At 40.7% G+C, this 19,581-nt stretch overlaps 1 protein-coding gene across 3 annotated transcripts in view; it reads left to right on the forward strand.

Annotated features, from left to right (window-relative positions):
- Positions 1-19,581, forward strand: part of ripor2 (RHO family interacting cell polarization regulator 2) — a 64,208-nt gene that overhangs the window by 5,171 nt on the left and 39,456 nt on the right. Inside the window, exon 1 of one of the 3 annotated variants that reach the window (XM_072447415.1) lies at positions 2,689-2,758. The exons of 1 other annotated variant lie outside the window; for it this stretch is intronic. In XM_072447415.1, coding sequence (XP_072303516.1) covers positions 2,704-2,758 — 55 coding nt within the window. In that variant the 5' untranslated portion in view covers positions 2,689-2,703. Of the gene's footprint in view, positions 1-2,688; positions 2,759-7,491; positions 7,616-19,581 lie in introns of those variants that run through there. One more of the 3 variants, XM_072447413.1, reaches the window with a different exon arrangement.

The following is a 19,581-nucleotide window of genomic DNA, read 5'->3' on the forward strand; positions in this document are numbered from 1 at the left end:
CTTTATTAATCTCACAGAGCCCCAATTCAGTGTTTTGGCAGCATTTTATATACAGTTAATTGAAGATAGTGGAAACATTTTTGCAGATGCAATCAAAGTCAAGATAGAATACGAATAAACATACTTAACATAAAATAGCAACATTGTAATGCATGGCAGAGTGACGAGGCTAAAATGTAAGTAGGTCATTCGTGTGTCCAGTGCTCTGCTAAGGGACAGATGTGTCATGGCTGATTTTAAGATGCCCTCGTGCACAATGTAGAGCTGTCACTACAATTCCCAGTTGTTGGTCCGGTTCCTCCCGCCACTGGGGCAGAAAGTAAAAGCCACAAACTCACTTCTGCAAACCCTGCAGTTGAACTCTGAGAAACATCAGCGCAATATGAACTAATGTCGTTACACACTGTTTGCCAACCTTCCTTCCAGGTCCACACCCAGCTTTTGAGTAACCCCCTTTTTCAAAATGGTATCCGAACACTAGATCAATTCCAGATGCTTGCTTAGATATCAACAATGTCATACTAATTATAGAAATTAAAAATGTGTATATCATCAAATGCACTCTATTTCATTTCCTTAGTTCATTCTATGATATTGCTTTGCAGTGTGAACCGCTAACTTCCTCATTCTTTCCCCGCAGGTGTGTCTGTGTTACAGTTTTAGATAAAGCTTGAGCATGGGAGAGGAAGTTGTGCTTTTCTGGGCTTTTGCCTCAAAACAGTCACACCCATATATTCATCTGCCCTGGTTATCTATTATTGGTCAGAAAGGTCTAATACACTGGCTTTCATCGATAGTGGTCAGTTTGATGGTTGTTTTAAGGAATAAATATACAATTATAACATATATATATATAACATATACAAATATAACAAATATTTAAACACGACGTGGTAGGAAAGGTGAGCCGTTTGTTAAAGGCGGTATGGACGATTTTTCGGCGATTTGGGAACGCAGGCGGAAGTGCGCATGCGCACTCCCCCGTGCGGACTGATACAACACACACGTGCGTTTGTTTATTAGCGCAACGGAGCGCATCGCATCGTTCGTCTCCCGTAGATTTCTGTCCACTTCTGCGTCAGCTCGAACTGTCTTTCTCCGTCTTCATTTTGCCCCATACACTGAGGGAACTATATTATGATAGATCCATGCGCTTAGGCACGCGGAAACGTGGGGACGAGCCTGACACGGCTGCAGGTGAGCGATAGGTGCGTTTTATGATTGATACGTGGCAGGACAAATGATTTATGCACGCCACGAGGAAATATGATAAAAAATTTGCTGAAAAAAATCGTCCATACCACCTTTAAGGTTTTGATTAGAGGCTGAGCTTGATAATGGAGTAGTTTTAATTTTGATTCAATTTGAGCTGAAAAAACATTCACAATTTGGAAGGGAGACAAAACCAGTCCATCCCAAGAAAAAGACAATAAATCTCTTTGCTGACAAACCTTTTACATGTTAAACAACATTATGTTTGACCCTCGACCAGCTAACCTACATTTTGTCTTTTTGTTGCTTTGAAGCATCGTTGTGGTAGTAATTGTCTTGAAATGCTAAAAAACTCTCTCAGCAACGAGCATTAGGCCAACATTAGTGCGGGCGCGGAGCACGGGGAGTGCGTACGGAGGAGCACGGCGCGCCATGTTCGCCCGTGCGGGAGATCACGGCGCGCCGTGGCCCGTGCGGGGATCACAGCGCACCGTGGCCCATGCGGGGATCACAGCGCACTGTGGCCCGTGCGGGGGATCACGGCGCGCAGTGGCCCGTGTGAGAGAGCACCCGCCCCGCTCCCCCACACTGGCCACGGCATGCCGTGGACCATGTGGATTGAGTAAACAAACATGCGCGTCAGGTGACATTACAAAAATAAATTGATTTGATTTGATTTGATTATTTGGAGAGTTCATAACTTCTACTGATAAACATACCAAAGGATGTTCAGGGATGTTCACTAGAGGTGAGCAGGGTCTATCAAGCTACTATCGTTTTATCAAAGTGTAAAATTTTATGTGAAGCCAGTCTTAAGTCTTTTGAGGGGGGAGGGGGTCCAGAGAGAGACGAAAAATATTAAGTCTTTTCAGCTTCAATCCATTTTGAGATGATCCCTTATGTTGCCATTAGTAATGTAATTGAGAAAAGACCGTAATTTACAATAAAATCTTGGTCTTCACATCATCTTTTCTTACTCCAATTTGCCGTCAGCGTGAAAGTCTTCGGGTGCTCATCTCTATATTACTCTTGAGTGCATCGGTTTTATGTGATTTGGGGGTCAAAGGGGGGACACAGCAGGGCATGACGGGCGCGGACAGCTGGTTCATTTGCTTGAGTGCTTATCAGCCTGCTTCAGGTGTGGCTCCGAGCATCGAACCAGCAACAGCACCTCCATCACCACAACATGAAGCCTGCATCACCACAACATGAAGCCTGCAGTCTCCTGGTGCCGCTCTACACAGCTTGCTGAACAGTGGGTCTATCGGGGCCTTTGTCTGATGCCCTCGCTGCCCTCTGTACACAGGCCCAGCAGTAAGGAAGCTCAGAGAAAGACAAAAGGATCCAATTGTAGAAGTGGCAAAGACATGGCACAATAGCGGCATGGAGCGATGGGGAGAAGAGAGAGACTCAAATAGGAATGGGTGACAACACAAAAGGAGATGTAGCCGCAGTCGGAAAAGGAGGTGTCTCGCTTAATCTTTGAGAACAATGTACCAGCGACGAGTCAAGACCTACAACAACATAGCAATGAAACGATACTACAGTAGGTATTCATTTTCACTGCCATTTAAACATCTTGCATTTGATATTAACTCACTTCAAGTCTACAATAAGAGTAAACATTAACAGTGTTTGGTAGCTTTAGTGCCTTTTGTGAGGGACAATTCGTCCATCTTAATCACTTGTTCACCTGCTGCCTGATAAATCACACCCACCGACGGGTGTCATGGCAAAGTGATATTGATGTTCCGATTATCATAAAGCCTATGTAATGGATTTATAAAAAGTAGACAAAGCATTATGGGAAATATGGACCCAAAAAGTTACTAACTCCAGCCAAGAAGTAGAAAGTGGTCGCCAAAAGTTCAAAGTGTTTGTTTTTGAAATATTTTACTGTTCTGAGCTATAAGGACTTTAAGCTCAGTTGACGAAGCATTCTCCCAAGAGGGCGATTCCTGATTCAAGTCCTTCTGGGCAGTGGACACTGTACATTGACAAATACTCAGATCTAAGTTACTGTAAGGCGCATTTTGCATTAGTTATGAAGCACTCGGTCTCACATCACACGCACTCTTCAGATGACTCAGAGCGCCATGGCAAATTGGATTTGCCACGCAATGCCCTCATTATTGTTACCAGGGAAACCAAGAACCCCTCAAAGTCATCCTGCTCGTCACCGCTCTTATTTTGGGATAATAGGAGATCTTTTTGGAGGGAACAGCACGCACTGCACAATTCAGGGAGAGTGTGGGGGAGATTCTCCAGATATTGCAATATCTCTGAGAACTTAGATTAAGTCAATGTGTTGCATCTTTTTACACTTGCATAATTTCACTCTGATGTTTCCACAGAAAGTGGATGAGTTGATTTGTGAAGTAATTGTATCCTTTGGTGTGATGTATTATAACATTTCTGAAGCTTTCAAAACTAATGCGTGGAACTTTTAAAAAATGTATTGTCGCATCAATTATGTCACACACTTCAGTTCAGTTGCTTTGCTGCATTTGCTTGTATGCAAATTAGCCTCTATTTCCAGGCTCAAATCAGATGTTTGCTGCCATAATAGCAGGCTGTGCACATGCAGAGTGTCGGGGCCAGAGGAGCGAGCACGTAGGAGGTAGAGCCGCCTATTCAGTCTCCTGGGATACTCATCATCTGGCTGTGTTCAGAGGCCCAAGAGCAGTATTGTTTGGTCTCATTCAAACAGGCCCATTGTAAGCAACTACACTGCCATTGTGCGGCCTTGTGCGGTGTGACAACTGTTTATGTGTGGACTTGTGTTGGCCTGTGTCATTAGGGCATTGTGGAAGTCTTACACTCCGCAGTTTGTGTGCATTTGGATTCCAGGGGTGTTTGTCTTTCTCGGGGCAAGGGGTTACTGGGCTGGTTCAAAGGTTGTTGAAATTCAGCCACAAAACCTTGACCCTGTTTTTGGCATTTGTGCTATTAAAGTTTAGATTTTTTATTCATTTTTGATTTATTGCTGCACAAACTGAAATTATTTACCTGCGATATTTTCCTGAGTGTGTTTAATTTACTAAGTTGAGTCACTACAAGATGTTCACCATTGCAAGAGAGGTATAATGCTGTGGTGGAGTTAACTATTTCCACTACCGTATTTTCCGGACTATTAGTTGCACTGGAGTATAAGTCGCACCAGCCAAAAAATGCATAATAGAGAAGAAAAAAACATATATAAGTCGCACTGGAGTATGAAATGCGGTTGCAAGTGTGAAAATAACAAATACTATCTCTACTATAGTTTGGTAAGTGTTCAGCTTTACAGCCTGTTGGCCCATGTAGCATTGAGGCTAACACTTGTGCATTTATAGTGCAGCCTTGTACAGTCACCAGAGCATGTTATGGTTTTAGCTCGGAGCAGATGGGAGTGGGACGAAGGCTCTGCAGACTTTGGCTCTGCTTTAAATGTCACCTTATGTGTTTACAAAGCCAGAGCAAGAAACTAAATCCTATTGTTGAGCGCTCAAATTCTTTCATATCCATTGCTATTTGCCATCCAGGCATAAAGTTGTCAGCATATGAAATAAAAAGCCTAAAGGGAAGTGATGTTGCCTCAAATAGAAATAGATAGTCCACATGAAAAGGGAGTTGTACTGATCTTAAAAGGGAACTCCTGTTTTTCTTCTTATTTTCGGAAGTTTATTTCAACACGATTTCATCCGGTTGCCACATAAACAGATACTTCCTATATCTCTGTGAAAGAAGACAAATCTAAAGAGTCAAATCTGAACTCTCAAATCTTTCACACCGAGCACAGCCAAAGCAAACATTCTGCTATTCAAGTACTACCAGATTTAATCAAGGTGTAAACAAAGGAAAACCAGGTCAGCTGGGCAAAAATGTGGGTGGAATAGACTTAAAGCTATAACTACATTGACATTTACAACGCCACCAAATGAGGTTTGAGAACCATTGTCCCATATATATGAAGTAAATCTTAAATGAAACCAAAATTGTTAAATATGAATCCTGTTTACTGATTAATTACTGACCCCTTGTTGTTGGAGATTGTATTTTACGCACTATCTTGCAATGGATCCACAAAAAATCTCTCCTTTTGTATAAAAAATGGGAGCGTTAGATTGTAATGTTTACCGTGTACGTAAATGCTGTATGGACCATGATACATACATATTGGCTCCTAAGAGTATTTCTCTTAACACTCGATCAGTCTGGACAAGCCTGTGTGAAAATGAGTTGGTCTCCAGGTCTGATCCCTGGAGCTTGGCCTTAAAGGCAGAGAGTGTCGGGGGACAGGAAGCAGCAAAGTTAAGTGATAATGAATCGACTTGAGGCCTGCTTTCTATTTTGGTGTTAGATAAGAGTAATTGACACTCTGCAGGAGAATGGCTGTCGACAAAAAGTGACCAGACCAGAGTTTAGTGTATAGCTTACAGTTTGGGAGAAATACAAGGTCTTCAAGTTTTGTATTGGTCAACAATTGCTGGTACAAAAGCTGATTGGTGACTTTAAGTGGGTGTTTTATAAAGCTACAATAAAATAATTAAGCTGGGTTTATAAAGGGTGCGGTGCTTTGGCCAAATCTAGTGATAAAGGCACGCTCTTATCTGTTGGCAAAATATAGATAAAATAATGTTGATGGAAATGTTCTTGTAACTGCAAAAAGGTGTGTTTGCTTTGTTGCATATCAGATCTAGAGATAATCACTTGCATTTTCTACACAAGTGGTTATTTACAGATTTGATGCAGTAGCCTACACTTCACTTCAAATTGCTTTTGTAGATAGTTTTAAGCCAATAAGACTTGTCACACTACAGTAACTATCATCTGTTGTTAGTATTGTTTGAAAAAAGAAAAGAAAGGCGGTTAAATGCTTTTCCAGGGAAACTGCAGTGAGAACAAAAGCTATACTGAGACACTGTGTAAACATGTATGAGAGAATGAGGATTTGATGAACCAGGGATAAATAAATGTGTCTTGTGCATTAGCAGCTGCTCAAGCAGGGGAAATCTTTAGCTTTATTGTTATCCTATTGTAAGTATGCGCATGATGTTTGGCTTGTAACACATTTTGAGCTCAGAGTTAAAGCTCATTATAACCTCTATCATTCTAAGTTATCCATATGAAAATACCGTATTTTCTGGACTATAAGTCGCACTGGAATATAAGTTGCATAAATTGGGGGGATGTATTTGATAAAATCCAAGACCAAGGACAGACATTTGATCTTGAAATGCAATATAAAAATAATAACGGATTATGATAACAGATTAGAGAACATGGTGAATAGGTGCACGTATGCTAACGTAACACCTTCAGCTACATGACGCACAGACAGAACTGTCGTAAGTGTGGTATGTTAACGTAACATATTAACAGTTACTCAGATAACTATAGCATCAAGAACATGCTAACAAGTTTACCAAAGCATCAGTATTACCCCAAATCACTAAATCCATTGATTTCGTCTTCCTCGGTGTCACTTCTAAACAACTCTGCAAACTCCGGAAGTAGAGGAAGTGACGATTCTTCTTCTGCGTCGCTTAGAGCCTAGAGCGCCCTCTTGTGGTTGTCAGTGTGAAAATAATCAACATGTGAAATGTGGTTGCCAGTGTGAAAATAACAAATAATATCACATATAAGTCGCTCTGGAGTATAAGTCGCACCCCGGCCAAAACTACGAAAAAAGGAAAATCCGGTAGTTTTTGTCGGTCCAATTTAGTTTTGTGTCTGTTTGTGTTACGCATATTCATATTGTTTGAACACTTTTATACATTTCAAAGTGGATGTTGTAAATATGACTTTGTCATTTTGACTCTTTTTTATCACATACACAGCTTTTTAAAAACCTTTGTCAGAGCTTTTTATCACCTCTGAAGTGGCCCGGTGCAGAAATAGAGGGAGTAATCAGTGTGCTCCCATGCTCTCCACAGAGCTGTAATGGAATGACAAGTAGAGCGCTTCTCTCTCTCCTTTTCACACCAGTTTTGCACGTCCTTGCCGGCTCGAAATAAAGAAGCTAATTATTCCTGTTAATCACAAGGCAGTGGAGCTGAATCATTGGACACCCTGCTGTTCGACATGGACACACAAGCCTCAGCCAAGACCCTCCCATTGCTGTACTCTCTCGCTCTAAAAAAACAAAACAAAACGGCACAATTTCACTTCAGCTTTTGCACAGGATGTTATGAAACCAGCTTTGAAACTTACAGAAGATCGTCCTTTTAATTTCTCACACTTCACCTGGCAAGAGCCGCAGGAGGAAGGCCCCGGCGCTGAGTCAAATTTCCTGTCTTGGCCCATCGACTGGTTTGGAAGGAAGAAGAGGCAAGCGAGATGGCTGCGGTGGATATCGTAGTCGACGATTACGCCGATGAAATTATGCGGGAAGAAGCTGAAGATGTGTTTCTGGAAGATGGTAAGGTTACTGATGCGACGCCGGTGGGAGGCTGTGAACTGTGACCTTCTGTGTTGTTGTTGAAGCTGTGGAGAAATGCAAATGTTTTTAGTAGTAGGTGAATTTGTCTTCTGAAAGTAAAAGGGTAAACATGTTTTATGTGCATACATTTACGGGTATTATTACAAAAGCATTATGTTTTTGCAATGTACTTTATCGATTTTTAAACTTCTCACCCTTTTTAGAAGCAGTAGAGCTGTGCCTGTTGCAGTGTGGGCGTTCTTATGTAACACACTGATGTTTTAAACGTCTTTTATGCACAATAAAAGCTTACTGTTTATTGTCTTGTCCAAAGCCAGATAACAAGAGCAATTAAGATAATGCAGATAATTTAATGATAACAACTCTTACTTGATGAAGCCTTAAAAATGTGAGATTCTATGTGTTTCATCTACAGTGTTTGTGACATCCATAAGACAAACCCCTGTGGGTCTGGAGCTGTCCTATAGACAGGGCCGGCCCTTCCACTAGGCCGTGTAGGCGGGTGCCTGGGGCGGCACTGCGGGGGGATTTTATTTTTTTTTGCTTGGCAGAGTTTTTTGCGCCCCCTTCTATGTATCCAAACACTATTTTGGAATTGACAAATAAATCTAACGAAAATTGTTATATATGTGTTTTTGCTTGGCAGATTTTTTTTTTGGGGGGGGGAGGCCAGGGGAGTAGCTCTCCTAGGGCACCAAATGTGCTGGGGCTGGCCCTGCCTATAGATCAAGCCTTCACACGTGGTTTGTTTGGGATTTGTTGCATGCATTGTTCTTATTTCTAGCTGTATTTGTATGTCACGATTGGCATAAAAAAGCCAAGACAAATCATGAATTGTCATATTTTAAGGATGGGTATAACCATGTTAAATTCCACTGATTCCACCGTTTTTAAGCATCAGCTACATTTGATTAAAAACTATTTCACCTTTACAAAACACACAATTTCAAGACATTCAACAACTACCCATACTAAAGCCATATTTTGCTCTGCTTTATAAAGATGGCACACATGAGGAGGATATTCCCACATTGCATCACTTGGTGTGTAATGTATGTTAATGCCCGTGTTGACCCACTTCTCACTGAGCTGCACCGGCGGCCAATGTGACTTTGTCTTTGAACAACACAGAGCCGCGAGGAACGTGAAGCCAGCTGACTCTGAGCGAGCAGCCAATCAGAGAGCAGCACACTGTGTGGATGCTGAGGGATAACGGTGCATAGACTCCCATACTTTGTTCTAATTATTGTCAAGAGGGGGGTGCTATGCCACATGCCAGCTTTTTCATATGTTCATGATCCAAATGAAACCTGATTTATTAGTTCAGTTCTCTTCCCTCTCTGTTCTATTGCTTTACCCTCTAGAGAGTGTTCCACATATAGTTAATACACTTTAATTTGAAATAGGTTTGGATCAGAGGTTTGGATTCATGCATGCTATAATTGTGTGTCAGAATTTGTCTTAAAATAAGCTTTTATTTGTTTTGAAAGAAAATACATATCATTGCTGACCTCTTGTATTACTGAATTATATCTTTAATGTTGCATCTTGCATAAACCCACTAAAGTATCATAGTTAAGGTTTATGGAAAACAGTGCGGTGTCAAGCGAGGGACATGACAGTCCCTCGCTTTTTCAGTTCCTTAAAATGTGCTTTGTATTTTTAACAAAGTGAATGTGACAATACCTTTGGTTCTTGATTCAACTCATTCCAATTGCAACTATTCAGCTTTCTTCTCCTTATTTTGTTACTAAAAGTACTTTTAATACACTTCTTGCAGCCCCCTTGATCATTATCCCCGAAACCGCAGTAAATCACCTCCGCACGAACCCACCCGTACGACCTGAAAGCCTCTATTCACCACACTCTCAGATTAAACTGCATTACACACAGGACAAACACAGCATGGTTTTCTTATCACCGATACACGCACACTAGCCCACTCCCCAAATCACCACCATGATAAATGTCTGCCCCAAATGGGAATAAGTGCTTTCTTTGGGACTAAAATACACACAAAGCTCCTTATGACTAATTCAGAGAGCTAGTGTTTCTTTGAGGATGTGGTTTGCAGTAAATGAAAGCTATGGAGTAGCGCTCTTGACAGTGAAAACACAGCAAAGTGTGAGATTAATAGAAGTTGTTTGGTGTCTAAATAAAGTGGTGTTTGACTAACTGGGTCAGCGCAGGAAGCATGAAGAGTGGCCTTCTGAAGTCACAAGTGTCCAGTGTGGTGAGATCAGGAGGGCTCGTAACCGCAGAGTTATAGCCTCCACTTGTCCCTTTGGAGTGTTTGTCTCGCACTCGTTGTATTCGCTATTCAAATTTATGGAGGTAATAAGAACAAATGGGTCCCTTTAGCAGCACTAGGTTTTCGTAGCAACAGGTGTGACATTTTACGGGGGGAATTTGGTAATAACTTTTAGCCATAACACATTATAATTCCCCAGGCATTTCACTATCAACAGAAAGATAAACCTTCATTGTCAGCAGGCCATTTGTTATAACCTTTAGTCTTACATTTATTACTTTACTTTAGCCCATGCTCTGGCGCTTGATTTTGAGGTAAGGAAGCTTTAGTACGGCCCATATTCCGTCTCAATGATTTCCACATTTTTGTAGCTACTAAGGATGTCACGATATGAAAGTTTACTGTCATGATTATTGACACTATGACCAAACAACGGTGAAATACTTGATTTTCTATGGCAGAGTGGACAGCACACAGGCCTGCTGGCTGCAAACTTTCTGAATGATAAAGTTAATCAGTTAATAATACATTTATAATAATATGTAAGTTGACACAATCAGCCAAATATTTATACTTTTTAGAATATTCTTTGAACTAAAATCACTTATTTTTGCTTCTAAAATGGTCATGGTTTTTATTTTTTGTTGGTGTGATTATGTTGTAATGCATAATGTACACATGGAAACATACTTTCACAAAAGAGCTTGCCTTGGCATTTGCCTTGTCGTCAACAGTTACATTAACACAAATGTTGTAGTTACCAGATTCAACAGCTTTTGTCTTGTTCGTTTACAGCTACAAAGACCCATCAATCAATTGTTTTGGCTTTAGAGGCGTTGCTGCGGTAACTGCCCCACTCACTCTGTGGAGAGCTTTCAAACTTTTAACATGAGAATAAAAAAGTTGTCACGACGAGGATCACTGAAGTGCTGCCTTCAGGGTTTTCTGTCAAGTTCTACCTTAACAACAGCAAAAATGATCAAAACGACAATCACTTTGAACATGCTCCAACCTGCGCGCTAATTTAAATAGATACCTACGAACACCTGCTGTAATTGAGATCACATTACCAACAAATAACATTTCAAGTTATAATCAAATCACAACTTCAAATTGATTGCATTTGGATCTAGCTCAAGGTATTTATCTCGCCTTCAGATCAAGGCTTCCAGAGGACAAAGCTCCGAAACACAACTGCATTAGTCTGATAAACAGGGCTCAACAAGGACTGAGGCTGCAAGATTAGAGCCGGGATCAGGTTTCACAAATCCAGTCCTCCTCCAGTGTCTCTGTCTGTACATGTCCAGTTCAGCATGCCCCAGGAAACTGTATCCCCTCAGAGCCAACATGGAGCCCAACCAAGCACTAGATCATAGAAAACACAATCCTTGATGCTGACTGTGAAGGAGGACAGTTGATTTATTAATTCTGCACATCTAACAGCTTTGAACTGAATATAAAAGGTGTATGGAAAGGATAAATACCTATGTCAAGAAATTAGACATAAACCAATGCTATTCCTTAACACACAGAGAACACAATTCAACTTATTAAACAATACAGAAACGTCAGACTTTTTGTGCAGCTTGCATGTGTTGCACCCTCGAATGATACGACGATACATTCCGTTTTGCAACTTTTAACAAGTCCACGGTTCAGAATAAACACATTTGAGGCACGCAGGGGTACAACACCCAGAACACACCTGGGCCACACAACACAAATTAATAGGCGTGGCTGACCTACATTTAATGCCACACGCCGTCCAGGTACAGCCCCTTTCATTGACGTGCACTCTAATTCAAGTGCTCCATGATAACATGTCCAATTCAACACACAGAAGTAATAATAATTTAGCATCACAATTAAATATTACCATAATAAATTAGATGAGCAACACCTGCAAGGGATCAACCGTCGGGCTGGGTTGCCAAGGCTGTTGTAAGTAGCCTGGCGACCCTCCTTGGTCTCACAACGTTTTTTCTCTTGCGGGTTGGTTTTATTACAAATTATGGAATAGGGGGGTCACATTCTCATTGGTTAACTTCACATCACTTGTTTTTACTGTCTTTCTTCCTTAGCGATAAGAGCATGGGTAATGTTTACCTATCTCCCCTGGGGTGCTACATCCCTCCCTGGAGTAAACATTCCTTTGCCCCATCTTTACAACACCTTCACAAATGCAGTTTGTCACACATGACATTTTTCTTCTAGACTAATGATGCAGATAATTTACAAATATCGTCATATCACTATTATACAGATAATATACATCACAGAAATATAATCATATATTTACATTTTATCACAACCTATCAGAGGGAAAAGTATACCACTGTACTAAATATTACAGTACGTAGAAGCAAACCCTTTCCCTTGGCTTTCTGAGTACACCAGATATAAATAAAGTCTATAACAGGACTACTTCAGGGTTATCGGTAAATTAGGGCTAAACCAGGTCTTTATTAGGAATATGCCATTGCCACAGTAGTTTTAACTAAGAAATGAATCAAGGAAGGGAAACATTTGGGGGAAAATGTACTAAAATTACAAACACAAGAACTGAAGAGGTTCATTTATCACAGTTTTAGGAACACTTGGCTTAAGAGATTCCTTTACCAGGAGTTTAGAGTTTTACTAAAATGTAGTGAACATGATTATATTTAGAATTTATACTAAAAATAAGGTATTTTCATACTAGTTTGTTGGTGATGTTTATATAGTTACTTCCTGGTTGGACATGAGCAGCTGATGTGAGGGAGAGGGAATTTCAAAACTGTTATCTAGCAACCATACTGTAAACAAGGACCACAATCCATAAAACTACACAATAGTTATGATAAATAATAATCCCTTCTCACACATTAATTTTGTTGAATTGTCAATTACGTTAAAATTGTCCCTGCATTTCTGATGTAATGTCGCTCATTGATGACATAGACAGATTTTGAACTTGGCTCTTCTTCCTGTCAATTTTCAACTTTTACGTTTTAAATTTTTCGTCACAAACTGCAACTTGACTAATGTAAAACTATGATAAATATTTACCACAGCAAATCAAGTCCCGTCATATGCACTTTAATCTTATTCCACAACAGTTTGCGTTCTGTTAAAACATGTTCAAATTTGTCTAATTTTTCTATTTTATCCCAATACTTGACTTTTTTATGAAAATGTATTCTTTATTTGCTGCTCACCCAAATTCTGCTTAACGGCAACATCAAGTGGCATGAATCCCTCCAAAATATAAACTTTAAATATTAGATCATTCTTTCCTCTCCTTGGCTTGCAAACCATGCATTTCCCAATTGTGCAAAAGACGTTACTTTGGTTACATTTCACTGACTCTCAAATCTGGAGCGTTTCTGTCCTCCTCCTGCTCTTCTCTCCTCTTTTACACCGTCACCGTGATAATAATTTGTCCAATGTTTACAGCCTTTGTCGCTTAACCCTGTCCCTCGCTGTCAATCAAAAACTGCTCAGTCAGTTCAGCTTTAGTTTGCAGTGATTCACTTCTGTCTCTGTATGTGTGGTTGCGGAAAAAACAAGGATTAGAATGCCAAAAAAAATGCTAGATGATGCTACTAATGCTATTTTGGGTATATTTAAGAATATTTTGCATGCCTTGTCCTGTCCTCAAGGCGCTGTTCACTGCGAATGTGCCCTCAGATTAAAACGACTGTACAATGTGGTGTGTGTGTGTGTGTGTGTGTGTGTGTGTGCGCGCATGCGCGAGTGTGTGTGTGTGCGCGAGTGTGTGTGTGTGGGTGCGAGTGTGTGTGTGGGTGCGAGTGTGGGTGCGAGTGTGTGTGTGTGTCTGGGTGTGTGCGGGTGTGTGGGTGCGAGTGTGTGGGTGTGCGAGTGTGTGTGTGTGCGAGTGTGTGTGTGTCTGTGTCTGCGTGTGTGTCTGTGTGTGTCTGTGTGTGTCTGTGTGTGTGCGCGCGTGTGTGTGTCTGTGAGTGGGAGATGGGAAAAGCTGACCTAAGGGGACCCGCTGTAGCAGAGCCATATTAACGCAGTGTTTCTGCCTCTGACTATGACAGTTGGCCTCAGTGACCTACTTCAGACTAAACACTTTTCGCTTGGAAAACCTTGTGCTGTTTAAGTTTAAAAGTGATGCCAATACCACAACTGCAAGCTCCTGTGCAATTTGTATTTTTTAACGTAACAATGACAAAACAATGTATTTGTATATGAAACTGGAGTGTTCGGATAGTAAGATGAGGAGGAAAAGTTCTCTTACATTAGTACTATTGACATTAATCATTTGAAGCAAGATATTCCTTTCTAATTTCAGTAAAGTATCTGTCTGTCTTCCTATCAAACGTCCTACAAATGGCCTCCATAACAGCAAAAGATGATGTGACCAAGGCCGGCCCAAGCCTTCAGGGGGCCCTAAGCGAAGACATTTTTGGGGGCCCCTCACCACGTCATCAGAATCAGTTTTATTGCCATTGTCAGTAAACAATTCACATATGGGAACTTTCTTCAACGCTAACAAAGCGCACCAAAACTCCAGGGCATCTGTTTGCCAGTTAGTTTATTCTCAGCACCTCACAAGCTCAAATATTGATAACTTAAATCCCACAATGCAACTTGGTATTCCGCTGACATCACCTCTACTCCCTGTACAAATAACACACGTCCCAGATACGTTTTTGGGCGTATTTGTGGGCGTTAAGGGTCAACAGCCACATTAGCACATTAGTTTAAATGAATGAACAGGGGGGGTCTGGGGGAGATTTTCAGACCTTTTTCGTGTATTCTGGTGCATTTTAATGTGGTCCAGCCGCTAAAGTAAGAGTCAAATGTTGAGGTTGTAATGCTATAAAATGATGATGTGATGAAACTGTGCCAGGAGAAAATGACTAAAGCCAGTTATTAATACATTAGTGTACTTAATTACTCAATACAATATTGGCTATGAAAAATAATTATGATCAAATTGATTCATTTTAACTGAAAATGTAAAATTAATAGTTATCCTTACTAATTTATCTTTTACTGCTCCCAACTGTTCCTTCTTGCCAAAGTGACAAAACAAGTTATATTAAATTAAACAAATGGCATAAGTATTGCTTGATTAACAATTAACACTGATAAAACAGTGCAAACATGTTATTCCCAGAGAATGAACAGAACGAGAAGTGAAGGTCCAAACCTAGCTATAGTGAAGAGACTGTGTTTCTGCAACTTTGCCACATTTATATAAAAATATATAGTATTATTCTATAACAGACGTAATCATAATATGTCTGGTTATTTTTCACTATCAATTCATTATTATTTATAACAAATAGTCTAATGATGCTTTTTAAATAAATTTAAATGTTTTGTTGCTCTATTTAAAGTGAATTACAATATAAATGCTTGTTCTGATCAGAACATCACACACTCCTGCATGAAACAATGCTGCGATGTGATTGGCTGATGGACCTTACACGCATAAACCTTTACATTCCTCTTATTGCACTTTAAGAAGTAAAACAGACATCACGAGTCACGATTGATCTCACACATGGTGATGTGAGAGAGAGGGACGCAAACTCAAACCCGCTCATCTCTAACTGAGGCTGCACAGGGGCCCTGCTCAGGGGCCCGGGACAGGGGCCGCACACTGTTCACTCCAAAGTCTCACATCAGAGGTTCTGGACGAGACGGCGCTCGTCCGGACCGGATCGCCGCCTCTTAGTGACCCGGGGCATAGACGCCCCTCACCGGCCTCACCTGCAGCTGACACTCCCGGGCTGGTGTAAATGTTAAGCTCATTATCTTTCATTCAGACACATATTGTGCGCGGTGCAGAACTCTCCTCGCCTCCAGCCTGAGCGAACTAACGTGACAGAATCGTGTTGTTTCAAACAGCAGCATTAACCGTCTCTTTGTGAGAGAAGTTCAATACCTGGAGAGTGTTGTTGAGTTTGCAGTTTCTTTACATCGTCAAGAAGTTTCTTCTTTCGTTTTTCGGCATCGGGGGGATATATTCCTCTGGACATGAGGACCACGTTCTGTTGTGTTTATGTTTTGCTCTTCTGCTCGCGCACAATGAAGTTGACCAATCAGCGCAGGTTTGGTGTCTTGGTTGCCAGATTGTCATTACAAATAAATGCGGTTTGTGCGTTATATGTTACAGTTGTGTGCGCTGCCGCGCCAGCAGCGCTACTACACTAGTGGCGCACGCTGCGCTTGCACTTCGCATAAAACGGGTTGCCAGATTGGGGGCCCTATTAACGCCTCGGGGCCCTATGCGGCTGCTTAGTTCGCTTATAGGCTGGGCCGGCCCTGGATGTGACCCATGACTATCCTACAAAAACTCAATAGTAGAAAGACATATAATGGATCTAGGTGCTGTCTACTCGTGACATTTCTGAAAGGATGTTGAGTTATTCACAAAGTCTTGGGAGGAGTCTGGAGTCAAGCCGATTGCTCCGGTGTAAACTTCATTCCTCTCTGGTCGCTCGTGGTGGATTATATGTGATAGGGCTTTGGTTCGGCGGCTCCTATACAGTTACTATAGCAATGTGTCTGTGGCAGCGCTGGGCGTGTGAGGCTTACACTCGGTGGTTTGAGGTAATACAGCCTCAGTCATGACAGACAAGAGACCACCCTGGACTCTGTGTGGGAACAAGTGGATTTTGTCTCAAAGAATAGTCGTAGGTGTAAGAAACAATACAGTGAGCTGTCCATGTTTGTGATCTAATTAACCAAATATTTTCAGGTAATTAGACGAGCACTTTTCGGTGTTATCAGATGAACCCTCGTGAACCGGCTGAGAGGCAATCCACAAGTATCCCGCTCAAACACGTGCTGTGGACTCAAAACTCCTTGTTGAGCCTAATGCAGGAGTTGAGACCATCGAAACTGAGACTATAGACCTCTTGGTTAATTTGCGTGCTCCTAATATACTCAGCAAAAGGACAATTTACACATTTTTGTTACAGGCTACCAGTACAAGCGTGTCCAACCAGTTTTGACACCCTGTGATTGATGCTATTGGCGTCTTCTTCCCAGTAATGGCTGTCTAGACCAGTTATGCACTCTGTCTGCAGTCTGACCAGTGATCATTAATTATGCACAAGAATGCATTCTCAGAAATCCTTGTCTTTAGCCTGATCGCAGATGAGTCAGTTCCTTAATGGCATTCTTAGTCTACATGTCTTCTCCACTGCACCTGAGTTTAATACATAATCCAGTGTGCAATACTTTCTTCTGCAACCAGTGAGACAGTCCAGACGTTCAGCTGTTATAGTCTTTCTCATGTTATTGTGAAGTGCAGTAAACAGTTATACAAAGGAAGGAATAGTGATGAAATACTTGTAGAACAACTAGCAGCAGCAATGAAATCTCTGGTACTACTATAGCAGAACTGGCAGTTGGTAGTTTGTAGTTGGAGGAAGTTTGGAGTAATTGTTTTATGGTTGTCAAAAGTATTGAAACCAAGATACTAATGGACACTAAAACTAGTCTCTAACTAGATATTCATTCGAAGAAAAATAAATCACATAAAAATGACTTTAAACTTGAACTTTTCCTGAATATGGTCTACAGAACCTACTAACTAGTATAAGATAATAGTATAAGTAGTACTAGTACAAGATTAAAATAGTAAATACTGCTAGTATTTTGTGTTGAAATATACTTTCTATGAAGTAATGTCACGATGCTGAAAACTCAATTTCGAAACTAAGAAATAGGCTTGATATTCTGACAATGAACTGCATTTTCAACACTAATAATGGTAATAGTTTGTTTATGTTAATAAAGCTGAAAATCATTCTAAAACTGTTCTGGAAAAATCAAATTGTGTCCTATGTATATGATTTTCTTATTAGTATATAATATAATCTATAAACTTGCAAAATTGTGTATCTTGTTTTAATAATTTATTTGATATAGATTCTTTTTTTTAAACTTTTGTCAACCCTAGAATAAAGAGTGTTTTTATTACTTTGTGGTATTGAAATTGGCTTTGCATATTGAACATTTTCCTTAGCATCGATATTGAAATTTTAGTAGCACATTAACACTGAATTGTAGAAACCGTGGCACCAGTCATAGTAAATAGTTGTAGTAGTAGGCCTAATAATAGTCAAGCAGTATTTGCAGTAGTTGCATGAAAAGTGTTACTATCATCAGTTTGTGTCCGTAGTAGCAGTCGACACGCAGATCTGGTAATGTGAGCCGAATGTCATGTAGCGTTCTGCTTTGATATTCTAGCGATGCACATTCATGAACATCAGCTGCGCCTGTACATCTTTTAGCCTTGACCCTCTGACCCTGCAGTCATGTGACCTTTCCCAGTCCGTCCACAGAGACCCTGACCAAGGCAGCGACGGCACAAGTGCAGAAAACAGGTTTTGCTTTTGCTGTGTAATTGAAGAAAGAAAATACATTACAACTTTTGATGAAGACTCAATGCCACGTTACATAATGAACAGGAAATCTGTGAGGGTCTGGAGGAGTGGGGGTCCCGGTCCGTGCTAGGGTCTGGAGGAGTGGGGGTCCCGGTCTGTGATACAGACGCAGTGTTGTGCTGCTGCGAGGTCAGTGCTGCCTGTTCTACTGGAGTGCACTGTGCGTGTGAAGTGATGCGGGGGGCTTCCAATCCACTTTATTTATATAGCACATTTTATAAAGTGAAATGTTTCTGCTGCACACAAAACATACAGTACCAGTGCTCCTAACTATAAAGATGAAAAATAAATGAATACAATACAATAAAATTAAATAGTAGAATAATAAAAAGCCGAAATAAATCATCTAAAACAATAAATAGTGGCTAGTTTGCAATGTTTTTAAAGGAACAAAAGACAAAATGCCGCTATGATAAGTCAGTTGTTGTTACCTTATGTATTGTATTTGTTAATTGTAATGGGATTATCAAGAACTGTTTGTTTAGCTGCCTGCAGTTTTAAGGTTGTGGGTGATATGACACAAAAATTCATCACGTTTTTATCCCTCATATTGATCCATCCTGGTCAAACAGCTAAAAACGACTTTCTGAACACAAACAACACATACAGAGGATTGGCTGTAAACCTCTTGAGACGATCATTGACTATTAGAAAATGACTGAATTGCCATCTCGATTAGATTAGCTTGCACAGGCCTAAAGCTAACCATTGTTTGTTTATGCTTGTTTTGTTCCAGTTCTTTGGGTAGAAAACAGTATTATCACAGTGGCCAAGTTTGAGCTTATATAATCTATAATATAATAGTCTTTTTCTTCTCTGAAACTCCTGCTGCGGCACCAGTAAGCCTCTACTTACCTTTTCTGACAACGCATTTCACACAATTGTTTGCTTATACTTATGCTATGGAGTCTTTAGCATCTACAACACGAACAGACTAGTTGTTGCCTGCATGTTGTCTGCATGTAAATATAGCTCTGATGATGACAGCCATAATGACAGGCCCAACCAAACAGCAACTGAGTGTGACGCAGGAAATATGTGTGTTTTATGTTTCTTACACTGCCCTGATCCGACTCCCTGTCATTAGTTTGTATAGACATAATGTAAAGTCATGTTTGAATGTTTAATTTGATGTGAATGTGACAGAAACTTGTGTTGTTGTTGTTATGGGCCTGGGGGCTTATAAACCCCCTGCAGAGTACACAGATGCCTCAGACCCGGGACGTCTCATAAAGTGAAAACGGAGACAGTGACGTCAAATACAACAAGAATGCAGTTAA

This window comes from Eucyclogobius newberryi, unplaced genomic scaffold (genome assembly GCF_026437365.1).
Source record: "Eucyclogobius newberryi isolate DKJ021-1_F unplaced genomic scaffold, fEucNew1.0.hap1 SCAF_16, whole genome shotgun sequence".
NCBI classification, from domain to species: Eukaryota; Metazoa; Chordata; class Actinopteri; order Gobiiformes; family Gobiidae; genus Eucyclogobius; species Eucyclogobius newberryi.